The sequence below is a fragment of the Tachypleus tridentatus genome, chromosome 7 (genome assembly GCF_004210375.1).
Source record: "Tachypleus tridentatus isolate NWPU-2018 chromosome 7, ASM421037v1, whole genome shotgun sequence".
Taxonomy (NCBI): Eukaryota; Metazoa; Arthropoda; class Merostomata; order Xiphosura; family Limulidae; genus Tachypleus; species Tachypleus tridentatus.
This window is the reverse complement of record NC_134831.1, coordinates 111,981,058-112,004,417: the sequence shown is the minus strand read 5'-3', so window position 1 is coordinate 112,004,417 and position 23,360 is coordinate 111,981,058. Positions and strand designations below refer to the sequence as shown.

At 32.9% G+C, this 23,360-nt stretch overlaps 1 protein-coding gene across 5 annotated transcripts in view; it reads left to right on the top strand.

Moving 5' to 3' along the window:
- LOC143256416 (serine/threonine-protein kinase BRSK2-like) overlaps positions 1-20,687 on the top strand; it is a 92,465-nt gene extending 71,778 nt beyond the window's left edge. For all 5 annotated transcript variants that reach the window (XM_076513631.1, XM_076513628.1, XM_076513629.1 and 2 more), the window contains 8 exons: positions 4,725-4,831; positions 7,190-7,247; positions 10,335-10,394; positions 12,071-12,282; positions 12,420-12,462; positions 13,383-13,506; positions 14,583-14,814; positions 18,904-20,687. In XM_076513631.1, the coding sequence (XP_076369746.1) occupies positions 4,725-4,831; positions 7,190-7,247; positions 10,335-10,394; positions 12,071-12,282; positions 12,420-12,462; positions 13,383-13,506; positions 14,583-14,814; positions 18,904-19,196 (1,129 nt within the window). In that variant the 3' untranslated portion in view covers positions 19,197-20,687. The remainder of the gene's footprint in view (positions 1-4,724; positions 4,832-7,189; positions 7,248-10,334; positions 10,395-12,070; positions 12,283-12,419; positions 12,463-13,382; positions 13,507-14,582; positions 14,815-18,903) is intronic.
- Positions 20,688-23,360: the final 2,673 nt, after the last annotated feature.

The following is a 23,360-nucleotide window of genomic DNA, read 5'->3' as shown; positions in this document are numbered from 1 at the left end:
TCTATCAAGAATTTCATGTTGAAACAACATCTATATCAATAATGGCCTGTCAAGTTAATAATAGCTCTATCAACAATGTCATGTTGAAACAATATCTATATCAATAATGGCCTCTCAAGTTAATAATAGCTCTACCAACAATGTCATGTTGAAACAATATCTATATCAATAATGGCCTGTCAAGTTAATGATAGCTTTACCAACAATGTCATATTGAAACAATATCTATATCAATAATGGCCTGTCAAGTTAATGATAGCTTTACCAACAATGTCATGTTGAAACAATATCTATATCAATAATGGCCTGTCAAGTTAATAATAGCTCTACCAACAATGTCATGTTGAAACAATATCTATATCAATAATGGCCTGTCAAGTTAATGATAGCTCTACCAACAATGTCATGTTGAAACAATATCTATATCAATAATGGCCTGTCAAGTTAATAATAGCTCTACCAACAATGTCATGTTGAAACAATATCTATATCAATAATGGTCTGTCAAGTTAGTAATACCTCTATCAAGAATTTCATGTTGAAACAATATCTATATCAATAATGACTTGTCAAGTTAGTAATACCTCTATCAAGAATTTCATGTTGAAACAACATCTATATCAATAATGGCCTGTCAAGTTAATAATAGCTCTATCAACAATGTCATGTTGAAACAATATCTATATCAATAATGGCCTCTCAAGTTAATAATAGCTCTACCAACAATGTCATGTTGAAACAATATCTATATCAATAATGGCCTGTCAAGTTAATGATAGCTTTACCAACAATGTCATGTTGAAACAATATCTATATCAATAATGGCCTGTCAAGTTAATAATAGCTCTACCAACAATGTCATGTTGAAACAATATCTATATCAATAATGGCCTGTTAAGTTAATAATAGCTCTACCAACAATGTCATGTTGAAACAATATCTATATCAATAATGGCCTGTCAAGTTAATAATACCTCTACCAACAATGTCACATCGAAACAATATCTATATCGGTAATGGCCTGTCAAGTTAATAATAGCTTTACCAACAGTGTCATGTTGAAACAATATCTATATCAATAATGGCCTGTCAGGTTAATAATAGCTCTACCAACAATGTCATGTTGTAACAATATCTATATCAATAATGGCCTGTCAAGTTAATGATAGCTTTACCAACAATGTCATGTTGAAACAATATCTATATCAATAATGGCCTGTCAAGTTAATAATAGCTCTACCAACAATGTCATGTTGAAACAATATCTATATCAATAATGGCCTGTCAAGTTAATGATAGCTTTACCAACAATGTCATGTTGAAACAATATCTATATCAATAATGGCCTGTCAAGTTAATAATAGCTCTACCAACAATGTCATGTTGAAACAATATATATATCAATAATGGCCTGTCAAGTTAATGATAGCTTTACCAACAATGTCATGTTGAAACAATATCTATATCAATAATGGCCTGTCAAGTTAATAATACCTCTACCAACAATGTCACATCGAAACAATATCTATATCGGTAATGGCCTGTCAAGTTAATAATAGCTTTACCAACAATGTCATGTTGAAACAATATCTATATCAATAATGGCCTGTGAAGTTAGTAATACCTCTACCAACAGTGTCATGTTGAAACAATATCTATATCAATAATGGCCTGTCAGGTTAATAATAGCTCTACCAACAATGTCATGTTGTAACAATATCTATATCAATAATGGCCTGTCAAGTTAATGATAGCTTTACCAACAATGTCATGTTGAAACAATATCTATATCAATAATGGCCTGTCAAGTTAATAATAGCTCTACCAACAATGTCATGTTGAAACAATATCTATATCAATAATGGCCTGTCAAGTTAATGATAGCTTTACCAACAATGTCATGTTGAAACAATATCTATATCAATAATGGCCTGTCAAGTTAATAATAGCTCTACCAACAATGTCATGTTGAAACAATATATATATCAATAATGGCCTGTCAAGTTAATGATAGCTTTACCAACAATGTCATGTTGAAACAATATCTATATCAATAATGGCCTGTCAAGTTAATAATAGCTCTATCAAGAATTTCATGTTGAAACAATATCTATATCGGTAATGGCCTGTCAAGTTAGTAATACCTCTACCAACAGTGTCATGTTGAAACAATATCTATATCAATAATGGTCTGTCAAGTTAGTAATACCTCTATCAAGAATTTCATGTTGAAACAATATCTATATCAATAATGACTTGTCAAGTTAGTAATAAATCTATCAAGAATTTCATGTTGAAACAACATCTATATCAATAATGGTCTGTCAAGTTAATAATAGCTCTATCAAGAATTTCATGTTGAAACAATATCTATATCGGTAATGGCCTGTGAAGTTAGTAATACCTCTACCAACAGTGTCATGTTGAAACAATATCTATATCAATAATGGTCTGTCAAGTTAGTAATACCTCTATCAAGAATTTCATGTTGAAACAATATCTATATCAATAATGACTTGTCAAGTTAGTAATACCTCTATCAAGAATTTCATGTTGAAACAACATCTATATCAATAATGGTCTGTCAAGTTAATAATAGCTCTATCAAGAATTTCATGTTGAAACAATATCTATATCGGTAATGGCCTGTCAAGTTAGTAATACCTCTACCAACAGTGTCATGTTGAAACAATATCTATATCGGTAATGGCCTGTCAAGTTAATAATAGCTCTACCAACAATGTCATGTTGAAACAATATCTATATCAATAATGGCCTGTTAAGTTAATAATAGCTCTACCAACAATGTCATGTTGAAACAATATCTATATCAATAATGGCCTGTGAAGTTAGTAATACCTTTACCAACAGTGTCATGTTGAAACAATATCTATATCAATAATGGCCTGTCAGGTTAATAATAGCTCTACCAACAATGTCATGTTGTAACAATATCTATATCAATAATGGCCTGTCAAGTTAATGATAGCTTTACCAACAATGTCATGTTGAAACAATATCTATATCAATAATGGCCTGTCAAGTTAATAATAGCTCTACCAACAATGTCATGTTGAAACAATATCTATATCAATAATGGCCTGTCAAGTTAATGATAGCTTTACCAACAATGTCATGTTGAAACAATATCTATATCAATAATGGCCTGTCAAGTTAATAATAGCTCTACCAACAATGTCATGTTGAAACAATATCTATATCAATAATGGCCTGTCAAATTAATAATAGCTTTACCAACAATGTCATGTTGAAACAATATCTATATCAATAATGGCCTGTCGAGTTAATAATACCTTTATCAAGAATTTCATGTTGAAACAATATCTATATCAATAATGGCCTGTCGAGTTAATAATACCTCTATCAAGAATTTCATGTTGAAACAATATCTATATCAATAATGGCCTGTCAAGTTAATGATAGCTCTACCAACAATGTCATGTTGAAACAATATCTATATCAATAATGGCCTGTCAAGTTAATAACACCTCTATCAAGAATTTCATGTTGAAACAATATCTATATCAATAATGGTCTGTCAAGTTAATAATAGCTCTATCAAGAATTTCATGTTGAAACAATATCTATATCGGTAATGGCCTGTCAAGTTAGTAATACCTCTACCAACAGTGTCATGTTGAAACAATATCTATATCAATAATGGTCTGTCAAGTTAGTAATACTTCTACCAACATTGTCATGTTGAAACAATATCTATATCAATAATGGTCTGTCAAGTTAGTAATACCTCTATCAAGAATTTCATGTTGAAACAATATCTAAATCAATAATGACTTGTCAAGTTAGTAATACCTCTATCAAGAATTTCATGTTGAAACAATATCTAAATCAATAATGACTTGTCAAGTTAGTAATACCTCTATCAAGAATTTCATGTTGAAACAACATCTATATCAATAATGGTCTGTCAAGTTAATAATAGCTCTATCAAGAATTTCATGTTGAAACAATATCTATATCGGTAATGGCCTGTCAAGTTAGTAATACCTCTACCAACAGTGTCATGTTGAAACAATATCTATATCAATAATGGTCTGTCAAGTTAGTAATACTTCTACCAACATTGTCATGTTGAAACAATATCTATATCGGTAATGGCCTGTCAAGCTAATAATAGCTTTACCAACAATGTCATGTTGAAACAATATCTATATCAATAATGGCCTGTCAAGTTAGTAATACCTCTACCAACAGTGTCATGTTAAAGGAACATCTATGTCAGTAATGGTTTGTCAAGAGTGTAGTACCTCAACCACCAATGTTGTTGTTATTTTTACAGTTATAACACAGATACCAATGTTGTTGTTGTTTTTACAGTTATAACACAGATACCAATGTTGTTGTTGTTTTTACAGTTATGACACAGATACCAATGTTGTTGTTGTTTTTACAGTTATAACACAGATTCCAATGTTATTGTCATTTTTAAAGTTATAACATTGATATCAATCCTATTGTTTTACAGTTATAACACAGATACCAATTTTACTGTTGTTTTTAAAGTTATAACATTCATATCAATACTATTGTCTTCACAAATACCAATGTTGTTGTTTAAGCAATTATAATACAGATACTTGTGTTGTTTCTATCCTAGTCATAACACAGATAAGGTTATATACTGTTGTTGTTGTGACAGTTATAACATAGATAAGATATTAATTTTGTTGTTTCTATCACAGTCACAACACAGAAAAGGTTATATATTTTCTTTTGCTGGATCGAAAGAAAAAGAAACCAACTTTTGAAGATGATGATGAAATAATAATACGGAATCGATCCGAATCTGGTAAGGTCCAGAACTGGTTCTCACTGATCTCATGCATCACATAAAGTCCAATACTAAACACCTGTTTAAATAAGTGTGGTAAATCTAGGGAAATATAATCTGTATATTATTAGCACTACAAGGAAGATGACACTGTTAATATTGTGAATGTCAGTGACACTGTTAATATTGTGAATGTCAGTGACACTGTTAATATTGTGAATGTCAGTGACACTGTTAATATTGTGAATGTCAGTGACACTGTTCATATTGTGAATGTTAGTGACACTTTAATATTTATATTGTTGTTAGTGACACTTAATAATACTGATCTTTGGTGACACTTTAATATTTGTGTTGTTAATGTTAGTGACACTGTTAATATTGTGAATGTTAGTGACACTTTAATATTTATATTGTTGTTAGTGACACTTAATATTACTGATCTTTGGTGACACTTTAATATTTGTGTTGTTAATGTTAGTGACACTGTTAATATTGTGAATGTTAGTGACACTTAATATTACTGATGTTTGGTGACACTTTAATATTTGTGTTGTTATTGTCAGTGACACTGTTAATATTGTGAATATTAGTGACACTTTAATATTTATATTGTTGTTAGTGACACTTAATATTACTGATCTTTGGTGACACTTTAATATTTGTATTGTTAATGTCAGTGACACTGTTAATATTGTGAATGTTAGTGACACTTTAATATTTATATTGTTGTTAGTGACACTTTAATATTTATATTGTTGTTAGTGACACTTAATATTACTGATCTTTGGTGACACTTTAATATTTGTATTGTTAATGTTAGTGACACTTTAATATTTATATTGTTGTTAGTGACACTTAATATTACTGATCTTTGGTGACACTTTAATATTTGTGTTGTTAATGTTAGTGACACTGTTAATATTGTGAATGTTAGTGACACTGTTAATATTGTGAATGTTAGTGACACTTTAATATTTATATTGTTGTTAGTGACACTTAATATTACTGATCTTTGGTGACACTTTAATATTTGTGTTGTTAATGTCAGTGACACTGTTCATATTGTGAATGTTAGTGACACTTTAATATTTATATTGTTGTTAGTAAGACTTAATATTACTGATGTTTGGTGACACTTTAATATTTGTATTGTTAATGTCAGTGACACTGTTCATATTGTTTGTGTCAGTGACACTGTTCATATTGTTTGTGTCAGTGACACTGTTCATATTGTTTGTGTCAATGACACTGTTCATATTGTTTGTGTCAGTGACACTGTTCATATTGTTTGTGTCAGTGACACTGTTCATATTGTTTATGTCAGTGACACTGTTCATATTGTTTATGTCAGTGACAATGTTCATATTGTTTATGTCAGTGAGAATGTTCATATTGTTTATGTCAGTGAGAATGTTCATATTGTTTATGTCAGTGAGAATGTTCATATTGTTTGTGTCAGTGACACTGTTCATATTGTTTGTCAGTGACACTGTTCATATTGTTTATGTCAGTGACAATGTTAATATTGTTGATGTCAGTGACACTGTTCATATTGTTTGTGTCAGTGACACTGTTAATATTGTTTGTGTCAGTGACACTGTTCATATTGTTTATGTCAGTGACAATGTTCATATTGTTTATGTCAGTGACAATGTTCATATTGTTTGTGTCAGTGACACTGTTCATATTGTTTGTCAGTGACACTGTTCATATTGTTTATGTCAGTGACACTGTTCATATTGTTGATGTCAGTGAAACTGTTCATATTGTTTATGTCAGTGACAATGTTAATATTGTTGATGTCAGTAACACTGTTCATATTGTTTGTGTCAGTGACACTGTTTATATTGTTTATGTCAGTGACAATGTTAATATTGTTTATGTCAGTGACACTGTTAATATTGTTTATGTCAGTGACACTGTTAATATTGTTTGTGTCAGTGACACTCTTCATATTGTTTATGTAAGTGACAATGTTCATATTGTTTATGTCAGTGACAATGTTCATATTGTTTGTGTCAGTGACACTGTTCATATTGTTTGTCAGTGACAATGTTAATATTATTGATGTCAGTGACACTGTTCATATTGTTTGTGTCAGTGACACTGTTCAAAAATTTTTGTCAGTGACACTGTTCATATTGTTCATGTCAGTGACAATGTTAATATTGTTGATGTCAGTGACACTGTTCATGTTGTTTATGTCAGTGACACTGTTCATATTGTTTATGTCAGTGACAATGTCATTATTATTGAGGTCAGTGACAAAAGTACTCTCATCTCATGTATATTGTTGATTCACACCAGGTAGATACCTTGTTATGTGTTGTACTTCAGGTTTAGTTCATGATGTTTGTTTCAATATTGTTTTAGCTGATCCTCCGATGAAAAGAGTGGACACCTGCAGGTCAAATGGAAAAATAAAACCAAGGTATCAATTGAAATTTTCCTCCTTAAATACATTTTGAAGAAACATTGTGATACTATATGGTGCATATATTATATACACAATAATAATATCTTGTGATACTATATGGTGCATATATTATATACACAATAATAATATCTTGTGATACTATATGGTGCATATAATATATACACAATAATAATACCTTGTGATACTATATGGTTGCATATAATATATACACAATAATAATATCTTGTGATACTATATGGTGCATATAATATGTACACAATAATAATATCTTGTGATACTATATGGTTGCATATAATATATACACAATAATAATATCTTGTGATACTATATGGTGCATATAATATATACACAATAATAATATCTTGTGATACTATATGGTTGCATATAATATATACACAATAATAATATCTTGTGATACTATATGGTTGCATATAATATATACACAATAATAATATCTTGTGATACTATATGGTTGCATATAATATATGCACAATAATAATATCTTATGATACTATATGGTTGCATATAATATATACACAATAATAATATCTTGTGATACTATATGGTTGCATATAATATATGCACAATAATAATATCTTGTGATACTATATGGTTGCATATAATATATACACAATAATAATATCTTGTGATACTATGGTTGCATATAATATATGCACAATAATAATATCTTGTGATACTATATGGTGCATATAATATATGCACAATAATAATATCTTGTGATACTATATGGTTGCATATAATATATACACAATAATAATATCTTGTGATACTATATGGTTGCATATAATATATGCACAATAATAATATCTTGTGATACTATATGGTTGCATATAATATATGCACAATAATAATATCTTGTGATACTATATGGTGCATATAATATACAGTGACACTACACAGTGTAGATAACATACTGTGTCACTATAAAATGCAGATACACAATGTTCAACTGGTTTAACACCTTATTACACTGAGTACTAGACTAAACTAAGCATTGTGTAAACAAATACACAATGTTCAACTGGTTTAACACCTTATTACACTGAGTACTAGACTAAACTAGACATTGTGTAAACAAATACACAATGTTCAACTGGTTTAACACCTTATTACACTGAGTACTAGACTAAACTAGACATTGTGTAAACAAATACACAATGTTCAACTGGTTTAACACCTTATTACACTGAGTACTAGACTAAACTAGACATTGTGTAAACAAATACACAATGTTCAACTGGTTTAACATTTTATTACACTGAGTACTAGACTAAACTAGACATTGTGTAAACAAATACACAATGTTCAACTGGTTTAACACCTTATTACACTGAGTACTAGACTAAACTAAGCATTGTGTAAACAAATACACAATGTTCAACTGGTTTAACACCTTATTACACCGAGTACTAGACTAAATTATGCATTGTGTAAACAAATACACAATGTTCAACTGGTTTAACACCTTATTACCCTGAGTACTAGACTAAACTCGACATTGTGTAAACAAATAAACAATGTCCAATTGGGTTAACACCTTATTACACTGAGTACTAGACTAAACTTTACATTGTGTAAACAAATACACAATGTTCAACTGGTTTAACACCTTATTACACTGAGTACTAGACTAAACTAGACATTGTGTAAACAAATACACAGTGTTCAACTGGTTTAACACCTTATTACACTGAGTACTAGACTAAACTAGACATTGTGTAAACAAATACACAATGTTCAATTGGGTTAACACCTTATTACACTGAGTACTAGGCTAAACTTAGCATTGTGTAAACAAATACACAGTGTTCAACTGGTTTAACACCTTATTACACTGAGTACTAGACTAAACTAGACATTGTGTAAACAAATACACAATGTTCAACTGGTTTAACACCTTATTACACTGAGTACTAGACTAAACTAGACATTGTGTAAACAAATACACAATGTTCAACTGGTTTAACACCTTATTACACTGAGTACTAGACTAAACTAAGCATTGTGTAAACAAATACACAATGTTCAACTGGTTTAACACCTTATTACACTGAGTACTAGACTAAACTCGACATTGTGTAAACAAATAAACAATGTCCAATTGGGTTAACACCTTATTACACTGAGTACTAGACTAAACTTTACATTGTGTAAACAAATACACAATGTTCAACTGGTTTAACACCTTATTACACTGAGTACTAGACTAAACTAGACATTGTGTAAACAAATACACAGTGTTCAACTGGTTTAACACCTTATTACACTGAGTACTAGACTAAACTAGACATTGTGTAAACAAATACACAATGTTCAATTGGGTTAACACCTTATTACACTGAGTACTAGACTAAACCAGACGTTGTGTAAACAAATACACAGTGTTCAATTGGGTTAACACCTTATTACACTGAGTACTAGGCTAAACTTAGCATTGTGTAAACAAATACACAGTGTTCAACTGGTTTAACACCTTATTACACTGAGTACTAGACTAAACTAGACATTGTGTAAACAAATACACAATGTTCAACTGGTTTAACACCTTATTACACTGAGTACTAGACTAAACTAGACATTGTGTAAACAAATACACAATGTTCAACTGGTTTAACACCTTATTACACTGAGTATTAGACTAAACTAAGCATTGTGTAAACAAATACACAATGTTCAACTGGTTTAACACCTTATTACACTGAGTACTAGACTAAACTAAGCATTGTGTAAACAAATACACAATGTTCAACTGGTTTAACACCTTATTACACTGAGTACTAGACTAAACTAGACATTGTGTAAACAAATACACAGTGTTCAACTGGTTTAACACCTTATTACACTGGGTAATAGCCTAAGCTAGACATGGTGTGGACAGATACAAAACACACTATTACGCTGGTATTAAAGTTAGCTAGACAAGGTCTGAAAACTGTTAAAACTAGGACTGTGAATATTCAAGTTTCTTCAACTTAAGAATATACTAATGTTTAAGCTGTTACAGCAGTATTAATCTTCCCAGTAACAGAATATTTATGATATATGTATTTCTCTAACTAGGTTTTCATTTGACATCATGAGTCACGGATCACCGTTGTCGTCTAGACGAATCCCTTACAGGTAAGTGTTTCTCTGTGGTGGTTTAGTGTGTTCTGTAAGGCTTAGAAACGAAAGACCTGACATAAACTAAACAAATGCATATATAAATATACAGTGGAGAACAGTTTCGTTTTATTGAAGGTATTTTTTAGAAAAAAAAACAATTATTGTGTGTCGTTATCAAGTCTTGAAAATAAAGACGAATATTTTAACTTGAGCATGGTTTGAAGTTTCGTTATATCTTCTGTGAATAGAGCAAGTTCACTACTTTTCGTTAGGCCTATTTTTAGCCTTCTGTGTAGCTGTCATCAGGATAAAGCAGATGAAAATTAAGAAGAATTATATCTTCATCTGAAACAGCCATCTTCTGGACCAACTGAATATTTTAACATTATTTAATAAGCTATCATATTGTTTACTTATCTTATGTGGGATGACTATGAGATTTTATAGTGTTTTCTTTATGTGGAATAAGTTTTGGGCCACCCTGTACAAAGATTTTGAATCATCGCTACGTTGTTAAAACTGGTATTAACGTGTGGTTATGTTCTATCTGTTGACAATAGTTCTAGATGATATCTCAACAGCATAGTTTCTTACAAATGATTCTGCCGTAAGCCTATCAAGTCCAAAGCACACCACTGGTCCATGATTTTCAATAAATCAACAAGTGTTCAAGAGCAACGGCTATTGAAAACTAAGTTAGACAGTCCAATCACACAGAAACCTGCAGACATTTCACCCGTACGTCTTTGTATGGATTAGCGTGAATTCATATTTCATTCTCCAACTGCTTAAGATATATGGAGGTTCAGTGGAAAGCAGTAGAATCTTAATGAACTGGGCCTTGTTGTCGTGTAAGGTGCCCAAAATATTGGTCGTATGGTAACCAGTTTTCATCTTAACTTTTGTGTCCACTCTACTGATCTCAAACTTGCCCTGTGCATACCATCCAGCTATGACAGCGAAGTGCTTAAAAAATATTTAACAGTAGGTTGTGTAATAATCGGTGATGTCGAGAAAACCCACTTGTAGAGAAATATATATGTAGAAACGGCTCGTTTGGGTTGAGAAAATATTTTATGTAGAAGAGCGAACAACGTTTCGACCTGAAAGTCGGCAGAATACCAAAGTACAAGTCATAGAACGACTTAAGAAAGTCAGCAGAATACCAAAGTACAAGTCATAGAACCTTTTGAGAAAGTCAACAAATACCAAAGTACAAATAATACAACCACTTTAGAAAGTCAACAGAATACCAAAGTACAAGTAATAGAACCACTTGAGAACAAAATACTGAAGTACAAGTAATAGAACCACTTGAGAACAAAATACTAAAGTACAAGTCATAGAACCACTTGAGAAAGTCAGCAGAATACCAAAGTACAAATCATAAAACCTTTTGAGAAATCAACAGAATATTAAAATACAAGTCATAGAACCTCTTGAAAATAGAATACCAAAGAACAAGTCAATGAACCTTTTCAGAAAGTCAACAGAATACCAAAATACAAGTCCTAGAACCTTTTGAAAAACCCACTCTCCGTAAACCACATGTGGTAAGCAGGTGCCTTACAAGTTTAAGTTAATTGTTAACATTTGATAATCCATCAAAAAATAAATTGTGTATGCAGTTGTTTTGGTAAATGTATTCACGAGAACCGTAATATAATTACAAGCCACGTGATACTTTCTAGCCGGCCGAAACGGAATTTCTGTACACCTAAGTCTGCAGATAACCCTGGAACCTCCTTACCGAAATCTCCCAGACCAGTTACCAAGGAGACCACAGATGTCTGTACGACCCCAAGTTCTCCGAGCCTTCATCAAACAAGGTGGAAGTCACGCCTGAATACAATTAGAAATGGTTTTCTCGGAAGTCCGCGCTTCCATAGACGGAAACTACGAAGTAAGCACGTTAATGGAAGTTTCCTCTATTTAAACATGGACTGTTTTTCATAATTTCATTAGGTTTTGTTTCAATTTTCATACATTATAAAAAACAACAACATACTTTTGATTTCTAACGTAACGTCTTTATTTCAGCACCTTCAGCATCGGACGACACGGGTTCAGACTCGTCGCCTGAGTAAGTAAAACACAACAGTGCTTCCCCCTGTGTACTCAGAACATAACTACACAGAAGTAACTAGTTTGTTCTTTTTGAAAATAAGCTTCATTTATTGACGTTACATTTGAGCGATTTGGTGTCACAAAACTTAGGTGTTAAATAACGTAAAGTCACTGGTGATTGATTTGTTAAGTTTAGTGTTAAAGAATATAAAGTTACTGGTGTTTGATTTATTAAATTCGGTGTTAAAGAACGTAAAGTCACTGTTGTTTGATTTGTTAAAGAACATAGAGTAACTGGTGTTAGATTTGTTAAGTTTGGTGTGAAAGAACGTGAAGTCACTGGTGTTAGATTTTCTCAGTTTATTTCAATAAGCTGATCTATTCGAAATACTTTGTAAGACACGCGTCGATGTAACCTATTATCAACTTTGGTTGTAGTGTATTATTATAACCCAAGGTATCATAACTCTGGTTGCAGTGTATTATTATAACCTAATGTACCACCACTCTGGTTGTAGTGTATTATTATAACCTAATGTACCACAACTCTGGTTGTAGTGTATTATTATAACCTAATGTACCACAACTCTGGTTGTAGTGTATTATTATAACCCAAGTTCCACAGCTCTGGTTGTAGTGTATTATTATAATCTAATGTACCACAATTCTGGTTGTAGTGTATTATTATAACCCAAGTTCCACAGCTCTGGTTATAAAACAACCTGTAATACTTTACACTTCATGAGTTAACTCTCCTGCCAGTTAACGTGGGCTGATGATTTAACCTCTAAGTTTAAAGTGACAAGGTTCCTCTATATATTTAAAGTGACGACAAAGTTCCGCTCTGTAGGTTTAAAGTGACGACAAGGTTTCTCGCTATAAGTTTGAAGTGACGACAAAGTTCATGTCTATATCATAATGTCTTGTCTTATTTAGGTTAACGAAGAAGTCTTGGTTCACAAACCTAACTGTTGGTGAACGTGATGAAACCCACGTTGTTTTGATAAAAGAACTCTCTATTGGAGCAGTAAAAGCGAACCTTATTCATACCTTCTTGTCGGTAAGGATTTCTTTAGTCAGTTTAATATGGTTAACAACGTGTACTTTCTCCACTTCGTTTTTATTTTGTTCACTGTTGGATAAGAAGAAAACAGATAAATAGTTATTGATAATGATAGGACCAGGGAGAGGATAGGCTTGGTTTGGGGTCGTCTGGTACAGCCCACGTAGCCCATATAAGTTGCTAAGACAGTTTCAGAAACGTAAACTATATATGAAAAATATATTTCTGACAGACTGTTTATCTTAAAATATTGCACAAACTACTGGAGGGCCATTTTGAAGTGACAGACTATAGGTAGAGCAGTCACTCAACACCACTCACCGCCAACTCTTGAGCTACTCTTTCAATAAATAAAAGTTAATACAATGTTTGGTGAAGGAAATCCAAAGTTAGGTTGAGATCCAAGTGCCCTAACCACTACAGAATTACTTGGCAGATACTATTTAGCATTGTACTATCTTATTGTTAACCCGACGTCTGTTCATCTGTCTCTCGTTTAAAAAACTGTGCACGCATTCACATTTAAAATAACGGTAGAACAGCCGTGAATAATGTTGCTGACAAATGTTATTTCACAACCAGGATATTCAACATTAAATTGTTAAGAATTAATTACACTACCGTTCACATTTTAAAATGTGATGTAACTTAAATAATAGAAATATAGATTTTCCTACGTTATTGTTGAGCTATGACTGAAGCATAACTTAGCATGACTGAAATACTCGATTATTACTTTTCTCAGTGTGTGGTAAAGTAGGTCGGAGCTATGGCTCTGAGTGAAACCAAGGATGCAACTCAGTTAAAGACCACGACAGTGGTCTTCACTTAGGTGAAGATCGTTTTACCTAACGATATAATTTAAATTAATAGATTATCTTAAACGTTATCTGTCACTGGCGACGGGTAATTTAACAATTAAAAATCGTGTCTATGCCGACCCTGGGCCATCTCTACACCTCTTACCAAATTGTACAGTAATGTTCATGTAGTCCTACAACTTATTATAAACCTAACTACACTTTGTAAATAGTTCATTACTAGATGGTTAACGTATCGTTTCTGTTCAACAGACAGCTGACCTGAGTCATACCCTACTGACTCACTTATCGTTTCAAGTGGATTATAACAAAGGCGAAACATTAGCTATGAAGCGAAACCTTTTGCAGCGAAACGTCCGATTTCGTACAGAAATCTCAGTAGTTCCAAATACGGACAAATTCCGGTGGACCAAGGACAGCGTATATGGAAAAGAAAATGCCCATACATCCGCTGTATACTGTGTCTGTTTTACACTTATGTCAGGTGAAGATGTTATTTGGACCTAACTGTGTTCTGTGTCTGTTTTAAACTTGTGTCAGGTAAAGATGTTATCTGGACCTAACTGTGTTCTGTGATTTACACTTATGTCAGGTAAAGATGTTAGCTGGACCAAACTGTGTTCTGTGTTTGTTTTACACTTTTGTCAGGTAAAAATATTATCTGGACCTAAGAGTATTCTTTGTTTGTTTTACACCTATCTCAGGTAAAGATGTTAGTTAGTAGATAAGTCACATCACTTGTATCTTGTTATTACTGTTTCTCTAGTTAGTAGATAAGTCACATAACTTGTACCTAATTGTTACTATGTTTGTCAAGTTGGTAAATAAGTCACACATCGTCTCTGTTGTTACTATGTTTCTCTTGTTAGTAGATAAATCACACAATGATTACCTTGTTATTACTGTATTTGTCTGGTTAGTAGATAAGTTACACAACGATTACCTTGTTGTTATTCTGTTTGTTTACTTTGTAGATAAGTCACACAACGTGTACCTTGTTACTGTGTTTCTCTGGTTAGTAGATAAGTCACACAACGTGTATCTTGTTACTGTGTTTCTCTGGTTAGTAGATAAATCACACAACGTGTACCTTGTTACTGTGTTTCTCTGGTTAGTAGATAAATCACACAACGTGTACCTTGTTACTGTGTTTCTCTGGTTAGTAGATAAATCACACAACGTGTACCTTGTTACTGTGTTTCTCTGGTTGGTAGATAAATCACACAACGTGTACCTTGTTACTGTGTTTCTCTGGTTAGTAGATAAATCACACAACGTGTACCTTGTTACTGTGTTTCTCTGGTTAGTAGATACGTTACACAACGTGTACCTTGTTATTGTGTTTCTGTGGTTAGTAGATAAGTCACACAACGTGTACCTTGTTACTGTGTTTCTCTGGTTAGTAGATAAATCACACAACGTGTACCTTGTTACTGTGTTACTCTGGTTAGTAGATAAGTCACACAACGTGTGCCTTGTTACTGTGTTTCTCTGGTTAGTAGATAAATCACACAACGTGTACCTTGTTACTGTGTTTCTCTGGTTAGTAGATAAGTCACACAACGTGTATCTTGTTACTGTGTTTCTCTGGTTAGTAGATAAATCACACAACGTGTACCTTGTTACTGTGTTTCTCTGGTTAGTAGATAAATCACACAACGTGTACCTTGTTACTGTGTTTCTCTGGTTAGTAGATAAATCACACAACGTGTACCTTGTTACTGTGTTTCTCTGGTTAGTAGATAAATCACACAACGTGTACCTTGTTACTGTGTTTCTCTGGTTAGTAGATACGTTACACAACGTGTACCTTGTTATTGTGTTTCTGTGGTTAGTAGATAAGTCACACAACGTGTACCTTGTTACTGTGTTTCTCTGGGTAGTAGATAAATCACACAACGTGTATCTTGTTACTGTGTTTCTCTGGTTAGTAGATACGTTACACAACGTGTACCTTGTTATTGTGTTTCTGTGGTTAGTAGATACGTTACACAACGTGTACCTTGTTATTGTGTTTCTGTGGTTAGTAGATAAATCACACAACGTGTATCTTGTTACTGTGTTTCTCTGGTTAGTAGATAAATCACACAACGTGTATCTTGTTACTGTGTTTCTCTGGTTAGTAGATAAATCACGCAACGTGTATCTTGTTATTGTGTTTCTCTGGTTAGTAGATAAATCACGCAACGTGTATCTTGTTATTGTGTTTCTCTGGTTAGTAGATAAATCACACAACGTGTACCTTGTTACTGTGTTTCTCTGGTTAGTAGATAAATCACACAACGTGTACCTTGTTACTGTGTTTCTCTGGTTAGTAGATACGTTACACAACGTGTACCTTGTTATTGTGTTTCTGTGGTTAGTAGATAAGTCACACAACGTGTACCTTGTTACTGTGTTTCTCTGGTTAGTAGATAAATCACACAACGTGTACCTGGTTACTGTGTTACTCTGGTTAGTAGATAAGTCACACAACGTGTGCCTTGTTACTGTGTTTCTCTGGTTAGTAGATAAATCACACAACGTGTACCTTGTTACTGTGTTTCTCTGGTTAGTAGATAAATCACACAACGTGTACCTTGTTACTGTGTTTCTCTGGTTAGTAGATAAATCACACAACGTGTATCTTGTTACTGTGTTTCTCTGGTTAGTAGATAAATCACACAACGTGTATCTTGTTACTGTGTTTCTCTGGTTAGTAGATAAATCACACAACGTGTGTCTTGTTACTGTGTTTCTCTGGTTAGTAGATAAATCACACAACGTGTGCCTTGTTACTGTGTTTCTCTGGTTAGTAGATAAATCACACAACGTGTACCTTGTTACTGTGTTTCTCTGGTTAGTAGATAAATCACACAACGTGTGCCTTGTTACTGTGTTTCTCTGGTTAGTAGATAAATCACACAACGTGTGCCTTGTTACTGTGTTTCTCTGGTTAGTAGATAAATCACACAACGTGTACCATGTTACTGTGTTTCTCTGGTTAGTAGATAAATCACACAACGTGTACCTTGTTACTGTGTTTCTCTGGTTAGTAGATAAATCACACAACGTGTATCTTGTTACTGTGTTTCTCTGGTTAGTAGATAAATCACACAACGTGTACCTTGTTACTGTGTTTCTCTGGTTAGTAGATAAATCACACAACGTGTACCTTGTTACTGTGTTTCTCTGGTTAGTAGATAAATCACACAACGTGTATCTTGTTACTGTGTTTCTCTGGTTAGTAGATAAATCACACAACGTGTATCTTGTTACTGTGTTTCTCTGGTTAGTAGATAAATCACGCAACGTGTATCTTGTTATTGTGTTTCTCTGGTTAGTAGATAAATCACGCAACGTGTATCTTGTTATTGTGTTTCTCTGGTTAGTAGATAAATCACACAACGTGTACCTTGTTACTGTGTTTCTCTGGTTAGTAGATAAATCACACAACGTGTACCTTGTTACTGTGTTTCTCTGGGTAGTAGATAAATCACACAACGTGTGCCTTGTTACTGTGTTTCTCTGGTTAGTAGATAAATCACACAACGTGTACCTTGTTACTGTGTTTCTCTGGTTAGTAGATATATCACACAACGTGTACCTTGTTACTGTGTTTCTCTGGTTAGTAGATAAGTCACACAACGTGTATCTTGTTACTGTGTTTCTCTGGTTAGTAGATACGTTACACAACGTGTACCTTGTTACTGTGTTTCTCTGGTTAGTAGATAAATCACACAACGTGTACCTTGTTACTGTGTTTCTCTGGTTAGTAGATAAATCACGCAACGTGTATCTTGTTACTGTGTTTCTCTGGTTAGTAGATAAATCACACAACTTGTACCTTGTTACTGTGTTTCTCTGGGTAGTAGATAAATCACACAACGTGTGCCTTGTTACTGTGTTTCTCTGGTTAGTAGATAAATCACACAACTTGTACCTTGTTACTGTGTTTCTCTGGGTAGTAGATAAATCACACAACGTGTGCCTTGTTACTGTGTTTCTCTGGTTAGTAGATAAGTCACACAACACAGACTGGTTAAAGTCGTGTTAATTTATTTATTATTACTGCTTGTATCAGTGATAGTTTTACAATACATATACTCTTGTAATACTAGTGGTAATAACGTGTAATACATAATATTGTAATATTAGTTTTAATAACATGTAATACATACTCTTCTAATATTATTTGTAATAATATATTATACATACTCTTATAATAGTTATCGGTTTAAGTTGGCAATACGAATATCTAACTAGGGCATCTCTTCATGATACCGTTCGTACAGCATGTATTATCTGGTTTGTTTTTTTTATTATATACGTATGTACTAAATGTTTACCCGCGTCGTAACTACTTATAAAATATTGTTTTTTGAGGTACACATTTTTTATTTAGCTCGTAACCCCATCTCGTGTCTGATTTGATATCTAATTATATCTATTGAGTCATTACGTCTTGTTTGTTCATATTTCGTTATTTTAAGGCCAGTTTATCATCTTAAACGTTTACTTTAGCATTAATGAGTTTAGTTAATTAAAGTGTAATTAAGCTGTATTTTTACTTTACATATATGTACTATTTTAGGACCAGTTCGACTTTTTAAACGGGTTTGTGAACACCTCGAAGATCAACTTCTTAAGAGATATCGACTCGATACAACTTTGGTTTGTAGAAGTCCCACAGCAGATGTCGTAAACGATTCTGTTTTTGATTACGAGAACGTGTACCCTCGTGCCAAAGATGTTACCGTGATTAAAGACGACCTGTCGTCACTGGGAGAGTGTCAAGAATCTGTGATTTTGTCACGTTGCAATTCAGTCCAGGTGGCGCCACCTGACGTGTTAATCTCGGAGCCTGTCGTAGTTAACAAAACTTGAAATTGCCCGATTGTCGCCCAAGAAAGAATAATCACGTGAAATAATAGAAGGGTTATTTATAAATATCGACTCCGCCACCCGCATAACGTAAAAGTTTACTTCCGAAATTAATTTTATATCACACAGTAACCGAATGTATCATTCCTTCGGAACATACCAGATTTATTCCATGGTTTTCTAAAAACGTTGTCATATCATCGAGGGTAGGTTTTGCCCTTTGATTTGGTTAATTAGCTGTTTTGTTTTTTACCCCATTAAATGTTAACAGCTGGTCTGGTAAACGTTCGATGACTGGTATTAAGTTATAACTCACAGATTGATTTAACCAGGAACTTTCCAGTTTTCCATTATTCTATAGCATGTAATTATATATTTACTATATTTATTTTATTCACAACTAAACATGTAGTGTAACTCAGGTGATTATAGTTTCCTGCTGATATAAACAAAACTTCCATTGTTATATACGATATACTTGTTGTAGGTATGTTTCTGTGAATTGATGTACCACTGGTTAACAACACACTTTGTATTAAACTGTAGGCTATTATTTTCTAAACGCTATATTGAAATAATATTAAAATTGTAACATGAAAAAAGAAAACGAGATATGAAAAGAAACCTTAGTTGGAAACTTTCTGGTTTTGTTCTCAAAATTATGACTAATTTGAAGGTTAACGGTACTAAAATTATGGCTAATTTGAAGGTTAACGGTACTAAAATTATGGCTAAGTTGAAGGTTAACGGTACTAAAATTACGACTAATTTGAAGGTTAACGGTACTAAAATTATGACTGATTTGAAGGTTAACGGTACTAAAATTACGACTAATTTGAAGGTTAACGGTACTAAAATTACAACTAATTTTAGGGTTAATAGTACTATCGAATAGCAAGCTGGGTGAAATATGTCGCATAAATAATGCCTGTCTTATCCGTTAAAGCAATCACTGATATATATAACTTGGACACAGGCAGGCGTCACTATTGACACAACTTTAAATCGAACAAGCGTCACAACTACTTAACACGTTTATTGACACAACGCGAGAGCCAGCAAACCTCATTAATTGTTAAAGAATTTATTGACACAACTTGAGTCTAAGCTGGCGTCATTATTAGGTAGTAATATTGACACGTACATAAAATAAAACGCTAATAGAAGTTATTTTTAAACATCATTGTTTTGCTAAAACAATCAAGTTTAAAGCGGAAACTGCCATGAAAATTACTAAACTGGATATTTTGTTCTTTGAGTTACTTTTTCTAACTAGAATTGTAATAAAACATAAAGTTCGATTACAACCAACATCAGAGAGCTCTCATGAAATGTCTTATGGTGTGAGTTAACGACCTATAGTGAGATAAGGTTTGAAAAATTACATATATATTGTACCAGTTACTGTCGTTACATTCATGTATTTTATGTCACTGTGATTTTAGGGCCATTTGTATCTTTAAACTAAAATAAACTTTAATCGATCCAACTCAATATGGTGTTGTTGCTAGTTTTATTATCCTATTTGGTGTCAAGAAGTGCTTCTCTAACACAAAACGTTTAGAGCTTTTGAAGAAATTTGTCCTAATTAGCTCTAGGAACTCGTATCATCTGAGACGATTGCTCTTCGGGTCAAAATGCAAGTTAACTCCAGCGTTTTGTGTTTTAATGTCATAGTTCGATCTTTTCATGAAATGGTATATGTTCCTACCAGTAAGTGTAACGCAATCTATCTCCCCCCTTAATGGTACATCTACCTACTAGTAAGTTTGATATAATGCATATCTCCCTTTAATGGTATATGTTCCTACCAGTAAGTGTGACGCAATCTATCTCCCCCTTTAATGGTACATCTACCTACTAGTAAGTTTGATACAATGCATATCTCCCTTTAATGGTATATGTTCCTACCAGTAAGTGTGAGACAATCCACCTCTCCCTTTAATGATACATCTACCTACTAGTAAGTGTGACACAGTCCATCTCTCCTTTATATGGTACATCTTCCTACTGTTACTAGATGTAACTTCACTCACTTTTTGGGAACAATAGCTCTGTCTCTAATTGTAGTAAATCAGGTAAGTAACATTAACTTCCGATCAGATAAGGAACCTACTTAGAGTGAAACACTAAATGAACTTGGTAATAAGCATAACTTATTAAAGATTATGTATCACAAGCAGAACCACGTCTTTAAAACGAAATATCACATTGTTTTATGTATGATGTTTTATCCATTAAAGCTACTTCTAAAATTTTTCATTGACCCCTTAGCAGAAACAACACTTTACAGAATACTTTAATTATCACATGATTTCCGTATTTGTCTTAATTCGGTCTGACTAATAATGTCTCACTGAAACTGTCATTTGTGGCCCCTCTTTGTCTATTGCTCACCCCCACACGTTTTCTTGGGATTTACAACGCAACATTCAAAAGAAGGTCCGTCACAACAAGAAACCAGATAAATTAACAACAAAAAAACACGTCAACATGAAGAACCAGCAACAAACCTCGTAATTAACTGATCCGACCGAAAATTAAGCAATGGAAAGATGCATCTACTGAACTTCACAGCAACATCTAGAAATATTCCATCCATCGAAATGAACACCTGTCTGGAAGATTTAGCTAGAAGATTGGTGAGCCATTCTACACAAACTAAAAACAACCATCACAAAGAAGATAACTTGGACAACAGTTCCATCAACAATCTACCTTTCCAAGTAGAACTGAAAACATCTATTTCCCCAAAACATCTCAAAACTGTATCTTAACTTTTTCAAAGAAGTTTCACACAAAACCATCAACATGATTTAACAGGAAAGAAAACTTAAAAAACAGCCTCACATAAAAATATATTAATTCTATAAACGACCTAAAACAAGACAACAACATTAAAATTCTGAAAGCACATAAGGGCAGTGTTATAGTTATAATGGATACATTCAAAAAATGAACATATTATAAGATACAAACAAATTTAAACTAATACACAGAAATCAAACAAAAACACATGAAAACCAATTAAACAGAATACTACTACAAATGAAAAAAACCAACACAATCTGAGAAAACATATTCTTACCCACGCACGCACAGCATAACTATACGGCACCTCCAAACCTCATAAACCCGATTGTCCACTACGACCCATAATGTCGACCTATGAATCATTTAATTACAACCTCGGTAAATATATATCATGGGAATTTTCTAAATGTATAATATCAGCTGGCTTCTTTCTGAAAGAATCTTTTAACTTTAAATCTATTCTTAATCATAAAGCCTTAATGGCCAGTTTTGATGTAATCTTCCTCTTCACTGAAGTCTGCAAGATAGCTTTAGAACTTTATATCCAAGATCACACCCCATAGATACATATCCCCAGTAACCAATTAGCAACCCTTATAGAATTCACTACTACTAAAACTACCTACAAATGGCCAAATGTATGGGGGATCCCGTGTCACCAGTTCTAGCCAACATTTCTATGACGCAAACTAAATCACAGTCTTACACCCACTACTATACTGGTTCAGGTATGTTGATGATACAATTGCTGGATTCACATCTACAGAACACACACTTGTTTTTTTTCAACTACGTTAATTCGATACCTTATAACATCTCAACGGTAGGTTGTGGTTTCACTTGAAAATGTGACCGTTTATATTAAATTGAAATACGTGATTTAACGTTAGTCCTAGTGCGAGTTTTCTCACGTCATTTGTTAACACATAAACCTCGTGAATAGATTTGTAAAAACATAGCCACAAACACATTAGGGTTTAGAGCTAAGCCCAGTTAACATGAGTGTTTCTGTATTATACTTTTTCTGCATCATTAAAAATATATTAAATTTATGCGAAATATCAACAAACACTTTACATTGCCAAAGATGGCGCTGCAAATGGAAATTGTCTTGCTGTGGTATAATTAGAGAACTTTAGCGGTTAAACATTACAAAACTAAAATATTTAGTGCTTATTTGGAGATTAGCTCATCATGAAATGTGCTTTATTTTATGCATTGTTAATATTTATAAACTTCATACTATTTACTTGTGTTATGAATATAACAAATCCTTGTATATGTTATTTAAGTAATTCATTATTAAGTAATATGAATATAACAAATCCTTGTATATGTTATTTAAGTAATTCA